The sequence below is a fragment of the Montipora capricornis genome, chromosome 4, assembly GCF_036669925.1.
Source record: "Montipora capricornis isolate CH-2021 chromosome 4, ASM3666992v2, whole genome shotgun sequence".
In the NCBI taxonomy this organism is placed as follows: domain Eukaryota; kingdom Metazoa; phylum Cnidaria; class Anthozoa; order Scleractinia; family Acroporidae; genus Montipora; species Montipora capricornis.
The window spans coordinates 32,114,707-32,133,471 of record NC_090886.1 but is presented as its reverse complement, the minus strand read 5'-3'; the positions used below and the strand labels follow the sequence as shown (position 1 = coordinate 32,133,471).

Here is an 18,765-nt window from a genome sequence, read left to right as displayed (position 1 = left end):
AAGCAAAGAAGATTCGCAGGGTTTGTTCGCAAACATTTTTGGCCTTGGCTCCTTAGAAAAGGCAACAGATGCTCATTCCAAAGTTTTATCAGAGAGGGAAACCTTGTATGAATTTGAATGTAAGTTCATTGCACTTGTTACCGTATCGCTCTTGTTCAAATTTTGGTCATTGGCTCTTAGAGAAAGAAGTTGCTCTTGAAATATCGTTTGTGAAGTTAAGTAAGATTGTGTGGTTTGTTCATGTCTGGTGGTCGTTGTCATGCATGTCGGGCCGGGAAGACATGGTTGACCCCACGAACATTAGTACTGTGCATGTTTGGACGGGTGTCCGGTCAACTCTGTACCGGCCATCTGTCACGCATTGTGTGTGAGTCTCACGGTTCCAAATCCAAAACATCGATCGCATGGATTCAGGAGATATATCTCATTCCTTTAAATTGCTGCACCTCAACCGCTGAAGAAGCGCAAATACTAACCTCTATTTTTTGTCAGCACCCTTTGAAAAGTAATTTTCGTTTCTTTTTTGTAAGCTATCAACGTGAAAAAATTTCCCTGATTTTTCACTTGATCCCAGTAAATAGCATTAACCCTTTCAGCCCCGATAGTGCCAAATGGCACTTATAGATTTTACTCTGTCTAACGCCAGACGATTTTACTCGTCAATGGGGAACCCCTTGGGGCTTAAAGGGTTAAGCTAACAGCGTGAGAAAACTATGTCCCCGTTTAACCCTTTCAGCCCCGATAGTGCCAAATGGCACTTATAGATTTTACTCTGTCTAACGCCAGACGATTTTACTCGTCAATGGGGAACCCCTTGGGGCTTAAAGGGTTAAATCTCCTGTTTGAGTCCAAAGTCGTGAGATTAATAAATTTTGTCTTTCTGTTAGAGGGTCCTGACACTAACTTTAGGGAGCTGGGATAGCGCAGTGGTGAGAGCACTCGCCTCCCACCAATGTGGCATGGGTTATATTCCAATACACAGCATTATATGGGTTGAGTTTGTTGGTTCTCTAATGCTCCAAATGGTTTTTCTTCAGGTACTCCAGTTTTCCCCTCTGCTGTGATTTGATACAAGTAAAATATTGATTTGATTTCTATAAAATGCCCCATTGTTAAATACAGTTGACACTTAAATAAAGTTCACTATTATTATTAGTAGTAGTATTAGTGCTATTCATCAACCATGGAAATTAATTGAAGTACAGTATCTGTGAGAGTCTTTAGGAATGGTAAAGTGTGGCAATATCTTGTGCAATTCACTTGGGAAAAGTTGGCAGGTGTACAACTACAGTGTGTACCCCTCCTGTAAGCATTGAGCCCGACTAGGAATGTACTCCCAGATCTTGGCGAGATGAAGCACTACTTTGAGTAATCAGCTGTAAAGCATTTTAGGTTTATATGCTACTGATGATTCTGATTATATTATTGATGAACCCATAGAAAAACCCAAAGAAAGAAGAACCCAAAGAAGAAACCCAAAGAAGAACCCAAAGAAAATTTCTCTTAATTCCTCACTTGCTTTCCTTTAAGTGCCCCTGTGACCAAAAAATCAATTCATATTTTTCTTTGGATTTCCAAACTATGTTAACAAAACACTAAGTGACCCACGTTTTAAGCCTTGATTTCAAACAGACACCTCTTTATTTTAACTGGAATTTTCCTATTTAATGGTCCGCCATTGCTAACATTATGTTCTTGAGAGAGCTGGATCGAGGAGAAAATGACGTCAAAGGCTCACTAGTTTAAGAATGCAATATGTGTGTACGCCGCAGAATTAATATGCAGCACGGGGGTTTTGGGCTTTCAGACTTTTAAACTCATGCTTTGCATTTTTAATAAGCTGCGTTCACACGCTGAAATTTTAAGCTAGTGGGCCTCTGACGTCACTTTTCCCTGGATTCAACCGTCTGAATTCCAATCGGTCAGTTTTGAATGTGAGTAATGGCGGACCGTGAAATCCAAAACTTACACTCAAAGTAAACGGCCTTTGGATAAAAATTAAAGCTCAAAATTTTGCCAGTCAGGTGTTAAGCAAACACACTTTCAAAATCTGAAGGAAAAAAGAAAGTGGTTTTTTTGATCACAGGGGCACTTTAAGCATACAACAGGGGAGCCCCTCTAGATATTGACCACACTCAATGGGACTCAACTTCGGTGAAAAATGGGTACTGGTGTTCCCCTGTTGACACATTTTAACCTCTTCTTCTAGTCAATGATGTGAAGCCAGAATGCATTGAAGAGTATGTCGCTTTGGTGTAAGTGTTAAAGATTAAGAGTAATGTTTTAAGTACATGAGCATACCATCGTCAGTGTGTGTTTGTCATCTTTAATGCTATGCAAAGGATTTTATTTATTAATTTATCTTTTAAATATACCTTGGTGTTCATTTAGCCACACATGTAAAAGATACACAACACAGCATGATCAAAAGTTGTTACCGGGTAATTATAAAAAATAAATAAAGATTGTTGTGACAAGGAAGCCTAATGAAGCTTGGAGCTTATAAACTAATAAATAGGCTTCCTTGAACTAATTATGTAGATATTTAGTAAAGTACAGAATGAGCTAATACAATGCAAAATTTTAGTGGTAAATTCGCTTTCAGTAAGATAATCATTCAGTTTGCTTTTAGAACAAAAATAGGTGGTGAACTAATTAATTAGTGAAACAAGCAGCAATTTCAAGATGTTTGGCTATGGATGAGAATGTTGATTTTTTTTTTCGTGACAATTTGTTTTTTACCTAATCAAGGTCACTTAATTTACTTACTTTATGTTGTCGTTTTTCAGAGGAGACACTTCACCTAAACTTAGTGCAGATGACCAGTTTCCTGGAGAATTATGTGGAGCCTGGACTACCGTGTTTGGAAGACTTGATCAAGCAAGTAAGTTCGCTGGACAGTCAATAGTGTTGGTGTTTTTAGTTAATTAAATAAGACTCGTTCAATTTTTTTTATTGGTTTAGAATTTTTCAACCCAGTTCACAACCTGAAACAAAGGAAAGTCAAAATTGAACCAGGAGAAAAATTAGACCATCGCAACATACACTTGTATGAACCTCTTTGGTTTTCATTTCAGTTCATCTTTGGAAGTACACAGGAGGGTACAAGTCAGTTGTAAAGGCTAAACAATATATGAGAGAAAACAAGGTGTGTCTTGAAAATATTATCATTTCTTAAAATAAAATGTTTTTTCCTTGATTGTGCTTTTAGTTGTGCTAGTAGTACATGTATGTACTTACTGCTTTATGTGGCTAATCCCACAAAATTCAGTTTTATTGGGCAGTCCTATAAAGTGGGTAAAGGGTTTATCTTCTTTTTGTTCTTAAAACATGTGTCCATGGCATAAACAGCTCTTACAGAATCTTAATGTATTAAATCCTCTGTACATCTTGAATCAACTAATTTTCATGTCATCTACAGTTACGTAGCTTAACAAACTTTAGACTGTTCTGTTTCCCTCAGACTACTCAAGCTCATAATTCACTGTACATAACAAATATCCTTTTTGCCGTTATAGGAATTCCTTGAGTTTTCACGGAAGCGACGTACCCTGATAAGCAACAGGGAAAACCAACTTCTTCACGAGTTTAGTTTCTTTGGTGAACCAGAACCACGTCCTCCAAGCCACATCTATGAACTAAGGACATACCACTTAAAGGTATGAAGCCTGGTCATGCAAAACGTCATAAAAAATTACTTTGAATGCAAGTTCCAATATTTGTATTCTGCATACGTTGCTAGTTAGTTAGCTACATGTATCTGGAGATTTGGGAAATGAGCCAAGAACCTTTAATAACTCCAAAAATTGCCTTATCACTTTAAGTCTATGGTTTACATTATAATAATTATTGAGTACAAATGCTATTATACTAATTGGGGAGTCAGTAAGTCAAATCCAGTTGAAGGAGAATAAATCAATTATAATAATTATTGTTGGTTTTTGATGAGAAAAAAATCTCTCGGAGCAGAGTAGAGAACCAAGAAGCGCATGCCAACCAATGTAATTTTTTTATCATGTTGGGTGCTGGAATCAAGCCTTGGTCACACTTTTGGAAGGCACACCAACCCTGCTTCCTATGAAGAGGCTGTTCACAGCCTAAATCAACAAAACGTACTGCAGCTGCCTTTTCTATCACACAATAATCAAAGTTGTGAAAACTTACAGTACGGTGTTGTTAATGCAACAAAAGAAATTAATAACATAATCATGGAAGTCACACATACCTTACAACAATAGGTGACAGTTTCCTTTGTATACTGTAAATCAAAGTGGTTATTAATACTTTTATTTGTCATGATTATAGCCTGGTACCCTCATAGAGTGGGGAAACAACTGGTGAGCAAATTCGTTTTTGTAGTGTTTGTTTAAATTTATAATCTTAAGTTTGTAGGCAAGACAATCACAACAATTATATGTTAATTAGTGTCACTGGATCCCTTTAGGATGCAGCTCTATTGCTTTTAGGGTTAGGGTCCATTGTTTCTTTTGTATTGTTCTTTGTGTCCATTGTTTTCCGAAGCAATCTTGAGAGTTGTTTCGAGAGCTGTATGGTGGCCCGAAAAGTTAGGAGACACTTGGTGACATTTTTTAGTCTAAGCTTGCATCTCATTAGCATACAATACTGGACACAATAGCCCGTGTCAAGAACAATTTCTATTAATAGTCTATAAAGGCATTGAAAACCCTAGACAAGTATATTCTGTAGCTGTACTTTATATGCAATAATCTTGTTCTACCTGTCATGAATGTGTTCCTTTGTCTGCATTTGTGCAGGGGGAAAGCTATTTTAATTCGGCAAAAAGAAGATGATGCAGTGGCCGGTTTATTTTCACAGATAGGTGAACTTTATGTGGTTCACCACATTTGGGGTGAGTGATTGCTGAATTATCTTCATAAGGGGCAACTCCTACTAAATTAAGTTAAACTTTCTGATTTTTTGTATAGTTTTACATGTTCTGGAATTCTTCAATGGTGAAATGGAGTTTGGGATTCTATTTTCAATTCATTATTTTGTTTATATGCTGCTTCAAATTCTATTACTATGAAAACCGCCGCTCTGTGGAACGGGCCTGAATTACAAATGTACTGAGTGACTGCCCTGCCCACTTCAGTTAAACATTGATGAAATTCCTTTCCCACGGTGTGAGCAATAGCCAGCTTTCATCGTGGACTTCCTTTTCCCTCACGTGCAAGAAAGGTTTCCTGGCCTGAAAAGCAGCTTCGAACACAACACCTATCAAGAATTTGAACTATTTACAAGTGAAAGTGGGTGGGGCATTGACTCAGTAATTCGGGCCCATTCCACAGATAGATCTGTGCTTTTCGAAGTATTTTTGTTTGGAATTCTGTTATTTAACTCTATTATGTGGCTTTAAATTCTACATGGTGTTTGGTTCACCATTCATATACTGATTCTGCAATTTGGTTTTTGATTCCCTGATTCATTTTCAAATTCTTTGCTTAATCTGTTTCTTATGGAGGCCTGTGAGAGTAATATAATAATATTACTGTGCTTTCTGTCTGCCAAATATGCCAATATTGACTGTCCATCGCTAAATTGTGGTACACAATCATGCAACGATTTCTTCTTGCGAGAGGGCAGTCTCACCATTTCATGTGGTGCAAAATTTTGTCTCCTAAGGGATTCCTAAGAATATTTGCCAATAAGACTAGATAAGTGTGATTCTGCCGAGCTAATGTTTTGGCCCAAATATGTTTTATTCACTGTTCCAAAAAAGCTGGAGAGCGCGCCTTCATGCTCCAAAGTCATGGGTTCAACTTTTGCTCAACCATAAATTTTAGGGTCGTAAAATGTACCTGAGAAGAAAGTACTGCCTTGGTATTGATAAATGTGAATGGTTAGACATTCTAAGATGAAGAACCCACACACCGGTCAAAAAGGGTTGAGAACACAGGTCATTCCTGTCACTCTTTCTGTTGGGGTGCACCTGTGAATCCTTCAGGTAATTTCATGCATAAAGGAAGTCCCCCACTGAGCACCGCAAAGTCTGTATCATATCGAATAAACTGCTATATACCCAGACTCTGTAAATAACTGGCATCATTGTCTCATTAGAGAGCTTATGCAAGGACAACAATGCGGCCAACAAGAACGTCATCTAAAAATATTATTTCCCGTTATTGTAATAATTTCGTTACAACCCCACGTCGTTCGGAATGAAAAGTACTGGAATAAAATTGGCATAAACAGTGTGGTTTGGGAAAAAAAATTTTTCCTCACATTCTCATGTCCTCTACACACCATCAAATTTGGTCAATTCACGTCCTTGCCAGAACAAGGAGGACAAAGAAATGTACCAAAATGCAAAACACATGTGCAGGGTGTGCAGAGCTATTTTTTTTTTTGCTAATTAAGCTCGTTGTTTTATGGTGTTCTTGTAGCCGTAGTCGTTGTTCTTGCGTAAGCTCCCTATTATTGAGGCAACATGACTTGTGGGTCATTACTGGCCTGAATGATTATGACTGACTGATTTATTTTCTATTTATAGCCTATGACGATCTTGCAACCAGGCAACAGATTAGGCACAATCTGTGGAACAGTCCTGGTTGGGATGACTGTGTTGCAAACACTGGTAAATATTATTCATCATCCATTTCAGTCCAACGTAAATGCACACTCAATGGACATCTCAAGTTTCCCCCTGAGCTACAAGTAGATAATTATTCAGAATTTAATAGTTTCCATTTTGCCATAATTTCATTAAGTAATCACAAAAGACACAAACCATCACACTTTTCATTTTTTTATGTTACAGACGTTTTTAAGCACTCTTAAAGTCTTTCATCCTCTGAGCCAGTGTTGTCTCAAGTCACTTGTAATGGTAAACACTCAAAACACATTTGCCCTCACAGAATACAGTACATGAAAGCCAGTAAAAGAACCTGCATTGTGTCATTTTTGACATGAGCATTTACCCAAGGCATACAATAATATTTCATATTCAGCCGTCTTGGACTCACTTAGACACAACAATTTGATTAGGGTAGTGATTGACAGCAGGAAATGATGCTGTAATTGTAATTACGTATTGTGATGTTTTTCTTAAGTTTTTAGAACCTTTTGACCGTGAACAAAGGTAGCCCTTCGTTTTCAACTTTCATTGATACATGTTGATGTGAGTCTGTAAATTTGTGTAATCCTTGTGACATTGTTGGATACAATCTCTTGTGGCTGGAGAATTCAGCAAACAGCATGTACCAATAATATTATTAATTCCAAAATTTTTGGTGCACAATTTCTTAAAATTTAATTTGCAATCCAACTCAGCCCGTCATTCATTATCTTTTTGCTTGTTTTTTTTTTTTAAGTGCCACTCATTCGTCGCATGGAGTCAAGAGTGATGATTCCTTTGCCCTTTGGTCCTCTTCAGTAAAGGGAAAAATCTTTGAATTATTGTATTTCATAAATGAGCTGGCTTGGGAGTAGCACTGGAAGCAAGCTCAATCAATCCCAACATTCTGGAAAGTTCAAGTGACAACTTCAGCAGTGGCGATGAGAATGACAACATGAAACAGTAGTTTAGATGACGGAAGGAAAATGCCCTCCATCAATAAACCTAATTTGCCTTCAGTTGCTTCCATTGGTGTTATTATTTATAATAATATTATTCTTTGGAATGACCTCAGTACCACTTGCTAGACCATAAAACAATCCCCCACTTTTTATGAATGACAGTGCATTATATTTCTTTTAGTAGTACATAATAAATTTATAATTATTGTTATAATTACATCTGAACATTTTCATCTTTTCAGCAAAAGGAAAAAGAGGATGTTTTTTTCTGGAAGGTCTATGCTCTTCTAGCCTGTTGACATTACCACTTGCTGCCCTCCCAGTTTGTATTTGTTATTATTAATTTGTTGATAAATGTAGTGGGAGGGCAGTAAGCAACACTTTCAATAATAAAAAAAAGATGGAAAGTTTGTTTTGATCTTAGAGGAGTTTTAGCGAAAGGAGTAAAGTTTCAGTGTATATTCCACTATTTCGCAAAATTGTACTAGTATTATCCCAAATCAATTTAATTTATAAGGAAATGTAGAGGGTTAGTCACTTATATGCTGTGGTTTTAATGTGACTCTGGCTTTTCCTCAATAAAATGTAATACTTCCTTTGGAAGATCCAAACTGGCTTGTTCTAGCTTTGGCATTGTCTGTTGTTTTAAGAAGAGGTGTAGGATTGCAGAAAAACATCTCAAATCTCATTGACACCTAATTAAAAAAAGAGTACATTTGCCATGCCTTGTTCCTTTAAAAACTGAATTAAATTTCCGCAATCCGGAAACTCACTCTTTCGAGACCATTATGGCCCCTAGTATTGCATGTAGTTATAGTTTCAGTTCAAAACTCCTACTCTAGTTAAGCGCCATTGAAGATGACGATAAGATCACTGGCCTCTTGTTTCATGCAGAAATTACCAGAAATACCCACACATTATCCAAAACGTTAACTTCTGATAATCACCAATAGGATGATTTTGATGTCATCACCATGATTGTTTCCCAAAAAAGAGGAAAACCTAATGGTTCATCATGAAACCTTCAAGCTGGGATTCATCATCCCTCAATATATGTGTAAACAGCCTCCTTTAGATATAAAAATCATTACACTCAGTCAGGTTAAAACGTGCTGAGATGAGAGTGGTCTCATTCCCATCAAGGCCCAAAACATTTCTTCTGCAAACATTTGGTTCCAGACAGCACCTTCACAATCATCTGATTCAGGCTCTGGATAATGAGGACATATTATTGTGCCATGAAGAAACTATTATAGCAATGGACTGAAGTCATCTAAATGGAAAGAACCTCTCGATTAAATAAAGCGACTCAAAAAGCACCTATGGAAAAAGAAAGAAAGTAGTATCGGTAAAAAGTGACTCATAATTTATTAACTTAATTGCATTTAATTATAGACTATGCCTAGTTGAAAACAGGTACAGTGTTGAAATTTTGTTAAGTCTGGGTTATTCAAGGACTTGGAACTTTGAATCTTTTATAGTTTGGATAAAAAAGTTAAAACCCTTATGAGCTTATTAAAGTCCAAGTTGGACTTTTGAGCAGGATTTAGGTGTACATCACATAATTTCATTTGATAGATTTAAGTGAAGAGTGAATTGACAGTTATTAAACAATTATTGCATGAGGTTGAGCATCATGTCATGAAATATCAAAACCGAGGTCTGTGTTATCTGCCGAAGCCGAAGGCTTATTATTATACATGAGACTCACTATGAAAAATCTGATTGGTCGCGAGCATTCAATCTGCTCTGAGTCTGATGTATAATAATAATAATAATTATTATTATACATCAGACTCGCTATGAAAAATCTGCTTGGTCGAGAGCATTCAATCAATTCACAATAGCTTGTGAACTTGACATGACAAATGTAATATCTGCTGCAGATATTACATTTATCATGTCAAGTTCAACGTCTGGCTGGTTACTAAGCCCCTTGGAGTGTTCTCAGAAACAAAATGGCTGAACGCTTCGCTTCTGATGAATTATGTGAAAAATGTATAATAAAACAATTATTGACTTCAGTTTTCGCATGATATGAATTATCAAAACTTTGTGTCTGTGTTATCTGCCTCAGCCTTCGGCTTCAGCAGGTAACACAGACCTCGGTTTTGATAATTCATGATATCATGCTCAACCTCATCTGGCAATAATTGTTTATTATATGGCTTGTGTTTGTAGCCGATATAATGCGCGCTCTGATTGGCTAATTGTGACTGAATTGTCGGGCATTATTCTCCCGTAATGCCCACGGGCCGATTGCAGGCTTGCAAAAACAAAGCAAAAGGTAATTAATATGCCACATAATAAACTACTTACTAACCGAGCTGTACTGGGGAATATTGGCCCTCGATCGTTTTTGTACGGACCTCGCTGCACTCGGTCCGTACTGCCACGACCTTGGCCCAATATTCCCCAGTACAGCCCTCGCGCTCGGTTAGTAAGAAGTTAATAATTATTTGTTTTTGCATCAATAAATTAGGATACATTATGTAACTCAACTGAAGAAAACAACATAAATTCTGTTAAGAAATACAAAATTAATGGAAGTTTTAATGAACTAACACTTTATCATCTGTTAAGTTGTTGTTTACATATTTCTTGTGAGATTAGGACATCACGTGCTTGGGGCGAGTGGATCACGTGTTTTAGGAACTTTTTGCTCACTATATACCTTTTTACTGATGACGGATGTGTATTTGTGTTGTTGTAAAGATTTATCAATAAAATGAGTTTACATTCGATTGGACTTCAAAACTTTAACAAATTCCTTTGACATTTGCAGTGGGCAACTATTACCGTCATATTATTGCCAAACATCTTTCACCATGCTGCCTGCAATATTGCAGCAGGGAGCAATTTGAAGCAAAATTAATAGTGTAACATGCTGTGGATTTAAAGCATAGATCTTTTCACTAATAAAATGATACATTATTATTATTTGCAAGCAGAGTCCCTCACCTCCACTGCTATGAGTGCTATAATTCCCCATTCCAATCTGAAGGAGTGTTTTTCACTGAGATGTGTTCTCAACAATTCCACCATTTCTGTACAATGGTTGAGTTTTTCGTTTATCACCTTGATTAAATAATATTTAAAGGAGAAGTAATAAATAAGTAGCAGAAATTAACACCAGAGGTATGTACGGCTGGGAGACTTCCAGAAACCACAAGGCTTTAGATCCACTTAAACTGTCCCCTTTAACCCATTGTCTCCTGGGAGTGAGACCTAACAGATTTTACTGTCTAACGCCAGATGATAACTGGGGAAATCCTGAGAAGCCTGAGGAGTGAATGGGTTAAGATTTATTTCTGATCGGTGAAAACCAATTTTGACAGATGGCAATTAGAATAGTTTACATAAAAGTGTGGGAGGGAATGCACAATCAATACTTGGGTTCTTACTGCAGGCTGTCCATCTTTTCTCTTGCCAGTGCCCACCCATTTTTTCCCCACATTTATAGGAAATAACAAAGATGCTGAATTTTACGGTTGATGAAACCCAAGAACCTTTTAAATTAATGTGCCAAACTTATTAAGGGACGTTGAGAAACGAAACAGGTGACCCCCAACAAAAAAAAAAATTATTGTGAAAAAGCCCACAAGGCAAATTTTTTGGGCATAATTATGAAGCCCTTGACATTCTGATGGTTCGACCAAAATTACCAAATTTTACACGCACACTAAATCAGGGTGTTATCACTAAAAGAGTTCAAAGAAGTGGCTTGAGTTTCTTGTCACCTTGAGGCCAAACATTCAGTTCTCAGTCTGGTTCTTGTTGTGAGGAGGAATTTCTAGTTGATTTTAATACCCATTGACACCTGGCAATGAGACATTTTACTCTGTCTAATGCCAGACTATTTTATTCATCAACTGGGGGGGAGGGGGGGGGGCATTTGAGGTGTTAATGGGTTAAGCCAAAGAGGGACTTCTAGCAATTCAGAAAAAAAGCAGGTAATATGTGTACCCAGCACCAGCAATACAATATGGACATTGCCTTTTGCTTGTCTTTTTCCTTGTCATGATGCTGGATTGATCAACTTGGCAACAATGTCAGTGATATCAGTGGTTGAAGACAAAATGGCTTGGAAGCTTTGAATACTCTAACTTAAAATTATAATTATTGTTACCGAGGTTGCGAGGCAACCATTCTAATCATATTCATTTCAGATGTGCAGATTTCTGGATGTCTGACTGAGACGAGCCCACGGTATCAACGGCAGCATTGCTGCACATGGCATCTGATCCGTTTTGCTACTCGGCAGCATTCCACTTACGGTAATTATACTAGGATTAATTTTATTAGTACTTTTCTCTGAAGATGCCTGAAACTTTTAATAGGATCATTACATTAAAGGATAACCTTCATAACTATGCAAAAAAATGCATTTCTCATGTTTTGTCATGTCTGTAAGTGACATAGTCTAGTGCAATGACAAGAACCATAACTGTAAGGGCCATACGGTACAATGACACAAGCTTACGACCAGGCTACAGGTCAGAAAAATTGCTGTAGCATTCTAAAACATGCTAAAATGCTCCCACAACCGTAAGTCATGTTGTAGGCTTGTTATAAGCTTGTTGCATGCAACGAAAATCGAAATCGTGTAAATAGGCCCTAAGGATGCTTACCCTTGTCCTTTTATGGATGTCTAGGAAGTAACAAGTTTTATCATACAAGTTTTCAAGGGTTTCTGGTCGATCCCAGAAAAAATCTGGTGTCATTAGAAGGTCAGATGACAGATTGATCTTGTACCTGAAAAAGGCAAAAGGATTTATTTAAATAGTTTTGTTATTAAACCCTTCCAGCCTCAAGGAGACAATTTCGGAGTTGAGAGAATAATTTCTCAACAATTATTAAATGCAAACCCTTGACTGTGTCTTGGGTTTTCATTAAACTGTCCTGAATTCTCCCAACTTCCCCTAGTGTCTAGATGAGGCTATGTTACAAACACAGAAAAGGTCCACTATTGCTTAATTATAATCTGAAATAAAGTTTAAAACATTTTGAACCATGAAATTATTTGAACACAACACATACATGTGGAGAACTAAGATTCAACACTCAAGTCAGGGTCTTTAAATAGGGAAAAAGTGCTGCTTTTATTAAGTTACATTTACAAAATGTAAGACACCATTTTCTTAGTTTGTGGATGCATTATGGGGATGATACACTATTGGTACTTGTGTGCAACGCTTAAGAATTAGTTAACCCACACACTACTCAAAGAGATTGAGTTGGGAACAATGAATGCGTTTTGGTCTGTCGTGATCATTCGATCTCGTTAATTTAAGGCACTTGTGAATGACCTACTAGTAATTTCAATCACTTGATTGTAATAGCTGTTCCCCCATTTTGTTTCCCTTTGAGTCTTTGGTCTCAGAGAATAAAGTGCTATATATATTTTAACTACCTCACATTCTCATAATATTATGTGGGTAAAGTTTGATAGTTTTCTGCTCTGCTCCAAATACTTTCTTACTATTACATAAGACGAATATTACGTAAGAAGAATAACAGTGTTCAAGATGCTAAATTCCCAGATCTTACTATCACAGACCTTAGGGAGATAAGTTCTCCTGTTTTTTCCAGAACTTCTTTCCTTGACATCCTGACTTTTATTCCCCTTTTCAAAGCCTTGCAAGAGGACAGATATTAATTTTGTGATTAGCACAAGACAAAAGAGATGGATTATGATTCTGGATCTTCTGGATCCAAGAACTGTGTGCGAGAAGAGCTTGTAAATTGAAGTATATCTGTCAAAATTCTGACTTTTCTGCAAAAATACATGTACGAATAGAGGCCACCCAACAGCAAGACAGTTTTGCATTGGAGTTTAATTATTCCTTGCCTTAAATATGTTAATTTTGCCCTTTTTATTAATTTAAACAATGATGACAGGACAATTTGACTACTTTGAAATGGAGAATTCTTGTTCGCAATATTTAACTGTGAAACATGCAAGTTTCTCCATGCAGCTTTCATGTTTATACAGTCACATGTAATCAACTGAAGATTTATTTTGCACAAAAACTTGATTGTTATTAAACCCTTTTCAAATTTAAGTCAGTTTTGTATTTGTGTTGCTCAACAGATTTCCCATCTTTGTGAGTGAAGACGTGTAATGGTTTAATTGTCAAGACAAAGTTGCAAAGTTTAGGCTTAATTGAACAAACACCTAAAAAAGACAGCCAAACCGTTTATGATTATTTGTTTAAATGGTTAGGGTATTGACACAGGAAAACACATTAATTAAAATGAAGATTTAGCAGTTCAAAGCAATGTCTGACATTTGCATACTGCAGACTGCCTACAAATAGCACTCATCTGATAAACAGTATTATAATAAGTCTAAGCATCCATTTCAAATAGCACTGATAAACAGTAACTGTATTTAAGTCAAAGAACCCATTTTAAAACGCTTAGCTTTCAATAATTGTGATTTAGGGTTAGTCTGCAGTCTGTGGTCTGCAGTCTGTAAATGTCAGACACCGGTTCAAAGCATTCGATAATCATATGACTGTGTGAAATCGTTTAAAATCAGTTAATTCCAAGATGGGTCACGTGCTAGGCAACGGGTCCTTGGCAGATTCCTGTTAATTAAGTTTAGGTAGCAGTACAGAAAGTGATTCATATAATGTGCCCGACTTTCAAATTTGTGATTCCAATTCTTAGATTGATATCTATGAACAAATTGTCATGAATTAAGTTGATATTGTTTGCTGCAGTGCATTCAAAGTTTAACTCCTTTAATTAGTGATAAATCATGTTGTTGACTATTGAACAGGTTACAATGCTCTTTCAGGTTACATTGCTGCTATTTACATGTACCATCCCATATCCAATGTATGCTCATGGAATACTGTAATATTCCATGATGAACAATTATTGTTCATTATAAATCATCTCCTCTTATAAGTGCAGGGATGTTATCAACAATCCACCTGCTGCCATGTAATATCCTCTACCATATTTCTTCAAAATTTGCAACATTGCATACCCCACCTAATAGGGATTACAGATTGTCACTGATTACTAACCTCTGGGACCCATCTTATTGACTGTACATAGTGGTCTAAAACATCTTCCCAAACAGCCAGTTTGACTGCAAACAAATAATTATGAAACAATTAACAATGAATTCAGAAAAGGACACCTCACCCAAACTACTCTTGGCTGTTATGTAGTTTTCTTCAGGTTCACCTTTTTAGAAACTTTTCTGTGGATCAGATATATCTTTCCAAAATGAAACCAAGCTGAACATATTTTGCCATGTTTGGCTCCACGGCTCCACATTGTGCTTTTCACATGTCTCATAAAGTACCGTACTTATTCAGCTATAAGCCGAGCGATTTTTACACAAATCCTCACTCAATTTGGGCAAATTTGAAGCCGTAGAAGGGGTCTCGGCTTATAGCCGAGTATTTTTGATAAAAAAAATTTTCTCAGCAAATTAAAACAGTAAAAATGAACGTGTATTCACTTACAAACCGAACTAAATTACTTGTAAAATGAAGAGAAGTTAGTGTTTGTGTAATATGGACTTTTATTACTTGGTGGCTGTTCGTGTTGTTGTGTGATCGGGATCGATCTTATTGCTCGTCTTCTTCCTCGTTGTCTGTCTCGAATTCATCGTCCATTTCCTCGTCTTCACTTTTTTTTAATTCTGGAACATTCTCGTCGAAGACTGCATCGTCTTCTGTGCCGTCGAGTGCGTTATAGAGGTATCACAAGTCTTGCACGAACGCCTCACCATCTCAGGAATATCGCCCCAAGCCTGTTTTGCCCATCGAAGGAACGAGGAGTCTGGGAACAAGATTGCAACATTGAGACAAAAACGCTTTGGATTTCTTCTTGTAGCGACATTTTCCAAGGAAAAAAACCGTACGCATTAAAGGGAAAATCTTACCTTGAATCCTTTGCTCTGAAAACCACGCCAAAGGTCGTTGATCGAGCTCGGGATACGCTCCCCGATAAGCTCCCCGTTGAACAGATTTGCCTTATCTTTCCTCCAGCGACGGAACCATCAATTCACTGATGCCGTATTCTCCGGCAATCTCGGAGTTATTTTCTACAGCTTCTGCTTCGGCGACTATTTTAAGTTTAACAGCGAGGTTGTAAGGTTTTCAGTCGAATAACTTTTTATAAAACGCTTTGCTTGTACGAAGACACGTTTCCAATGAGGTCAGTAATTGTTTAATTACATTCTTCATCTCACGATCACGTCGTTTGTTTGTTTCTTATCTTTCATGTTCATTTGATTGCTTTGAGTATAATTTTTCAGTCAATGTCAATTTGTATTTTAAATTACGAAAATTCCATAGTCGATAATACACGTAAATCAAGACCTAAAATGGGTCTCGGCTTATAGCCGAGTATTATGCATTTACAATTCGTGTCAATCAAGTTGATTTTTTCTGTAAGAAGTTTGGGGTCTCGGCTTATAGCCGAGCTCGGCTTGTAGCCGAATAAGTACGGTAAGTAAAGTTGGCAAAACAAGCAGTCATTTTTAATAACAAAACTGAGTTGATGAGAGAAATAAGCCTCTTCTTGATTCAATGTCGGCCAAACTATTTTGTATTCATTGTGAAGCAGTTTTTACCCCATCAACGCATAGGACTAAGGAGTGATCGAGACTTGGTAGATCGATTTTACTCTGTCTATATTGCCAGATGATTTTACTTGTCAATCAATGTTGGGGGGGGGGGGGGGCAGGGGTGTTTCAGGAGTCAATGGTTAACAACCACTACATCAACTCAAAAACTATCCCCTTTAATTGTATAGTCTGGGTAATTAAATACCTAATTATTTAATTAGAACCTACAGTGTATCAATGTTAGCCAGTGCACAATTCAGGGAATTAAGTTCTTTTCTTTTCTTTTTTTTTTTTTTGCTTCTTGTTTGTGTTGCTTTTTTTTCCTTTCGTTTCTTTTTATTTTTTTTATTTAAAACAGTCAAACACACATTACAGAGCTGAGATGTAAAATATTACATAGTTACTTATATAATATAAGTGATGTGAGAAAACAAGTCTACTGAGTAGACATATATACGTACTACACTGCTAGCTACATGTAACAGAGCTTATAATGAATCTCACTTAAAGAATTCAAACTATTAAACTACAAAAAACAAAACAAAGGGGAGGTTCTTTTCTGCTGGAAAGACCAAACTTAATTGTACGAAAAACATAACAAATAAAGTATTTTCCTACCAGATAAGGCCATAGCATTGGAAAAGGCATACTTTTCCAAAGCCGAGTTTTCTTCCTGTGAGTTTTCATTCAATATGATCCTTCCATTGACAAGGGAGGTGGCATTCCTAAAACCAAATAATTATAATTCAAAAGTATGACAGTCATAAACATTCAAGATTCTAGTTATCAAATAGTCAATAATATTGCACAGTGTATCTTTCACATTAAAAATTAATAAAGACTAAATCATTGTAAAAGGGATGTATAATTATGAGCTATTATACCATGCTCTACAAATAACAGTAACCACACGCATCAGTTCTGTTGTTTTTACAAAATATACGTAGAGTAGGGAAAATGTATGGATTCCATAATTTGTGGGCGTTTTTAATAAAAACAATTATATTCCACTTGCGCTTGTCGGATAGGAGGTGATTATAGCCCACTTGGCCCACAGTGCCTTGTTGGCTATCTATTATCTCATTATCCAATGCGCGCTCATGGAATAATAAGCCAGAGCTGTTGCAATCTATTTTGTTGCCTTGGCTGCTACCAAGAAAATATTGTTGAAAAGATAATTGCAAACACTGTTTCCTTTTCAATTATGGTAGCAGCTTCTGTAAAACACTTGATGTTACCAGAGTAATGACATTTTATTACTTGAAACAATACTATACCTGCATAAACTCACTTGGAATGTGAATAAAGCAGTTGTTCGTCCTCTGTATCTCCAAGCACCATCTCATATCCTCCTTCTTGGAACAGCTTTGCCACGTTTATTAAGTACTTCTCCTAGCGGGGTAAAAAATGTAAGAATATTGTAATTTTAGACAAGCAGTGATTGGAGGAATAATTGGCTGACGTTGAGAATACCATAATACTCTTTGCTTATCTTATTGCTTCTGTTTTCTCTTGGGACCATTGTAATTTATAAGTCCCAAGAGTAACTGGAAACAATGCTTATGCAAAATGTTGGGGGGACAAACAAAGAGTATTATGGTATTTTTGCTGACTCGGCCAATTAGTATTATTGTTACGTTGCCATGTAGGACTTCTGATAACCTAATTGCACCTATAGTAAATATTTTGTGGCTGGTAGTTAATCCATGTTAATTGCATTCAAATTTTCTGTGTTTGCTTTTGTTAATTTATTATTATTATTATTATTAACTATTATTAACTATTATTACTACATGAAAGAGGCACCAAAGACCATGGGAAGTGGCTTGTGCTTCTTTTAAATAAAGAAAACTAGTATAAGAGTAGAAAAAATGAATCGTGATTTGTTAACGCAAGGAGAAAACTTGAGTACTAACTAAGAAAAGTATCTGAAAATTATGCAATAAAATTCAGGCTGCAGGTTTGTTCAGTGGTGCCCTAAGAAGAAACTGCCATTTTACACAAGAGCCTGTTTCTGATACATACAGGTAACACTAATTAATGGTGGATTATTTTTTCTGGATTTCTGGTAGAACAGAAAATGATGTGGTGCATTATTTTAATATATAAAATTAACCCATTATACTCATCTTAAAAGTATGAAAGTTATACTCTCAATAAGAGACAATGTGCTGAACCCACCGGTAAAGACATTCTACATAATTATTATAATGCTGTCCATGCACGCAAAAGTATTATACAGTGTATTCTTTACCTCAGAGCTAGAAACATTCCAGACTACCAATGAACCAAGCCACCTGTTTGACAACAGTGATAAAATAGGCAGAAAAATTGATGAAACAACTGATTTTACTATGAACTTCTGCAAACTCGCAGATGGTAGGGCAGTGCTGCGCAATCAAACAGCCATGGGTTTACATCCTGTTTGAGCCCAAATTTTCTTAGAACCCACCTACATGTAAATTTTGCTAGCGCGGCCTGCCGTCAAAATATACTTTAACTCCTGATCATGTTGGTGAAAAATTTTCATTATATATATGTTATTTCCAAAATTCTGAAAATATGCGCCAATTTCGTTCATCACTGAGTTTGTGGGAGATTGGGTCTGAGTATGGTGTGTGATGTCACCTGGT

The 18,765-nt window shown here is 36.6% G+C and overlaps 3 protein-coding genes across 4 annotated transcripts in view; 2 read left to right on the top strand and 1 right to left on the bottom strand.

Moving 5' to 3' along the window:
* The window catches only part of LOC138045942 (protein NipSnap homolog 1-like), an 8,272-nt gene extending 125 nt beyond the window's left edge, over positions 1-8,147 (top strand). The window contains exons 1-9 of the mRNA XM_068892582.1: positions 1-119; positions 2,210-2,255; positions 2,790-2,884; positions 3,078-3,148; positions 3,519-3,659; positions 4,306-4,337; positions 4,776-4,870; positions 6,512-6,595; positions 7,332-8,147. The exon at positions 1-119 is cut by the window's left edge and continues 125 nt beyond it. Of these exons, the coding sequence (XP_068748683.1) occupies positions 1-119; positions 2,210-2,255; positions 2,790-2,884; positions 3,078-3,148; positions 3,519-3,659; positions 4,306-4,337; positions 4,776-4,870; positions 6,512-6,595; positions 7,332-7,396 (748 nt within the window). The 3' untranslated portion in view covers positions 7,397-8,147. The remainder of the gene's footprint in view (positions 120-2,209; positions 2,256-2,789; positions 2,885-3,077; positions 3,149-3,518; positions 3,660-4,305; positions 4,338-4,775; positions 4,871-6,511; positions 6,596-7,331) is intronic.
* Positions 7,683-18,765, bottom strand: part of LOC138045940 (required for meiotic nuclear division protein 1 homolog) — a 19,568-nt gene continuing 8,485 nt past the window's right edge. For both annotated transcript variants that reach the window (XM_068892578.1, XM_068892579.1), the window contains 8 exons: positions 18,387-18,429; positions 17,424-17,524; positions 16,751-16,857; positions 14,577-14,641; positions 13,097-13,173; positions 12,168-12,291; positions 10,498-10,614; positions 7,683-8,856 (listed from right to left, as the gene is read on the bottom strand). In XM_068892578.1, coding sequence (XP_068748679.1) covers positions 8,806-8,856; positions 10,498-10,614; positions 12,168-12,291; positions 13,097-13,173; positions 14,577-14,641; positions 16,751-16,857; positions 17,424-17,524; positions 18,387-18,429 — 685 coding nt within the window. In that variant the 3' untranslated portion in view covers positions 7,683-8,805. The remainder of the gene's footprint in view (positions 8,857-10,497; positions 10,615-12,167; positions 12,292-13,096; positions 13,174-14,576; positions 14,642-16,750; positions 16,858-17,423; positions 17,525-18,386; positions 18,430-18,765) is intronic.
* LOC138045941 (fructose-bisphosphate aldolase, non-muscle type-like) overlaps positions 15,403-18,765 on the top strand; it is a 17,494-nt gene continuing 14,131 nt past the window's right edge. The window contains exon 1 of the mRNA XM_068892580.1: positions 15,403-15,720. The gene's annotated coding sequence lies outside the window, so the exon portion shown is untranslated. The remainder of the gene's footprint in view (positions 15,721-18,765) is intronic.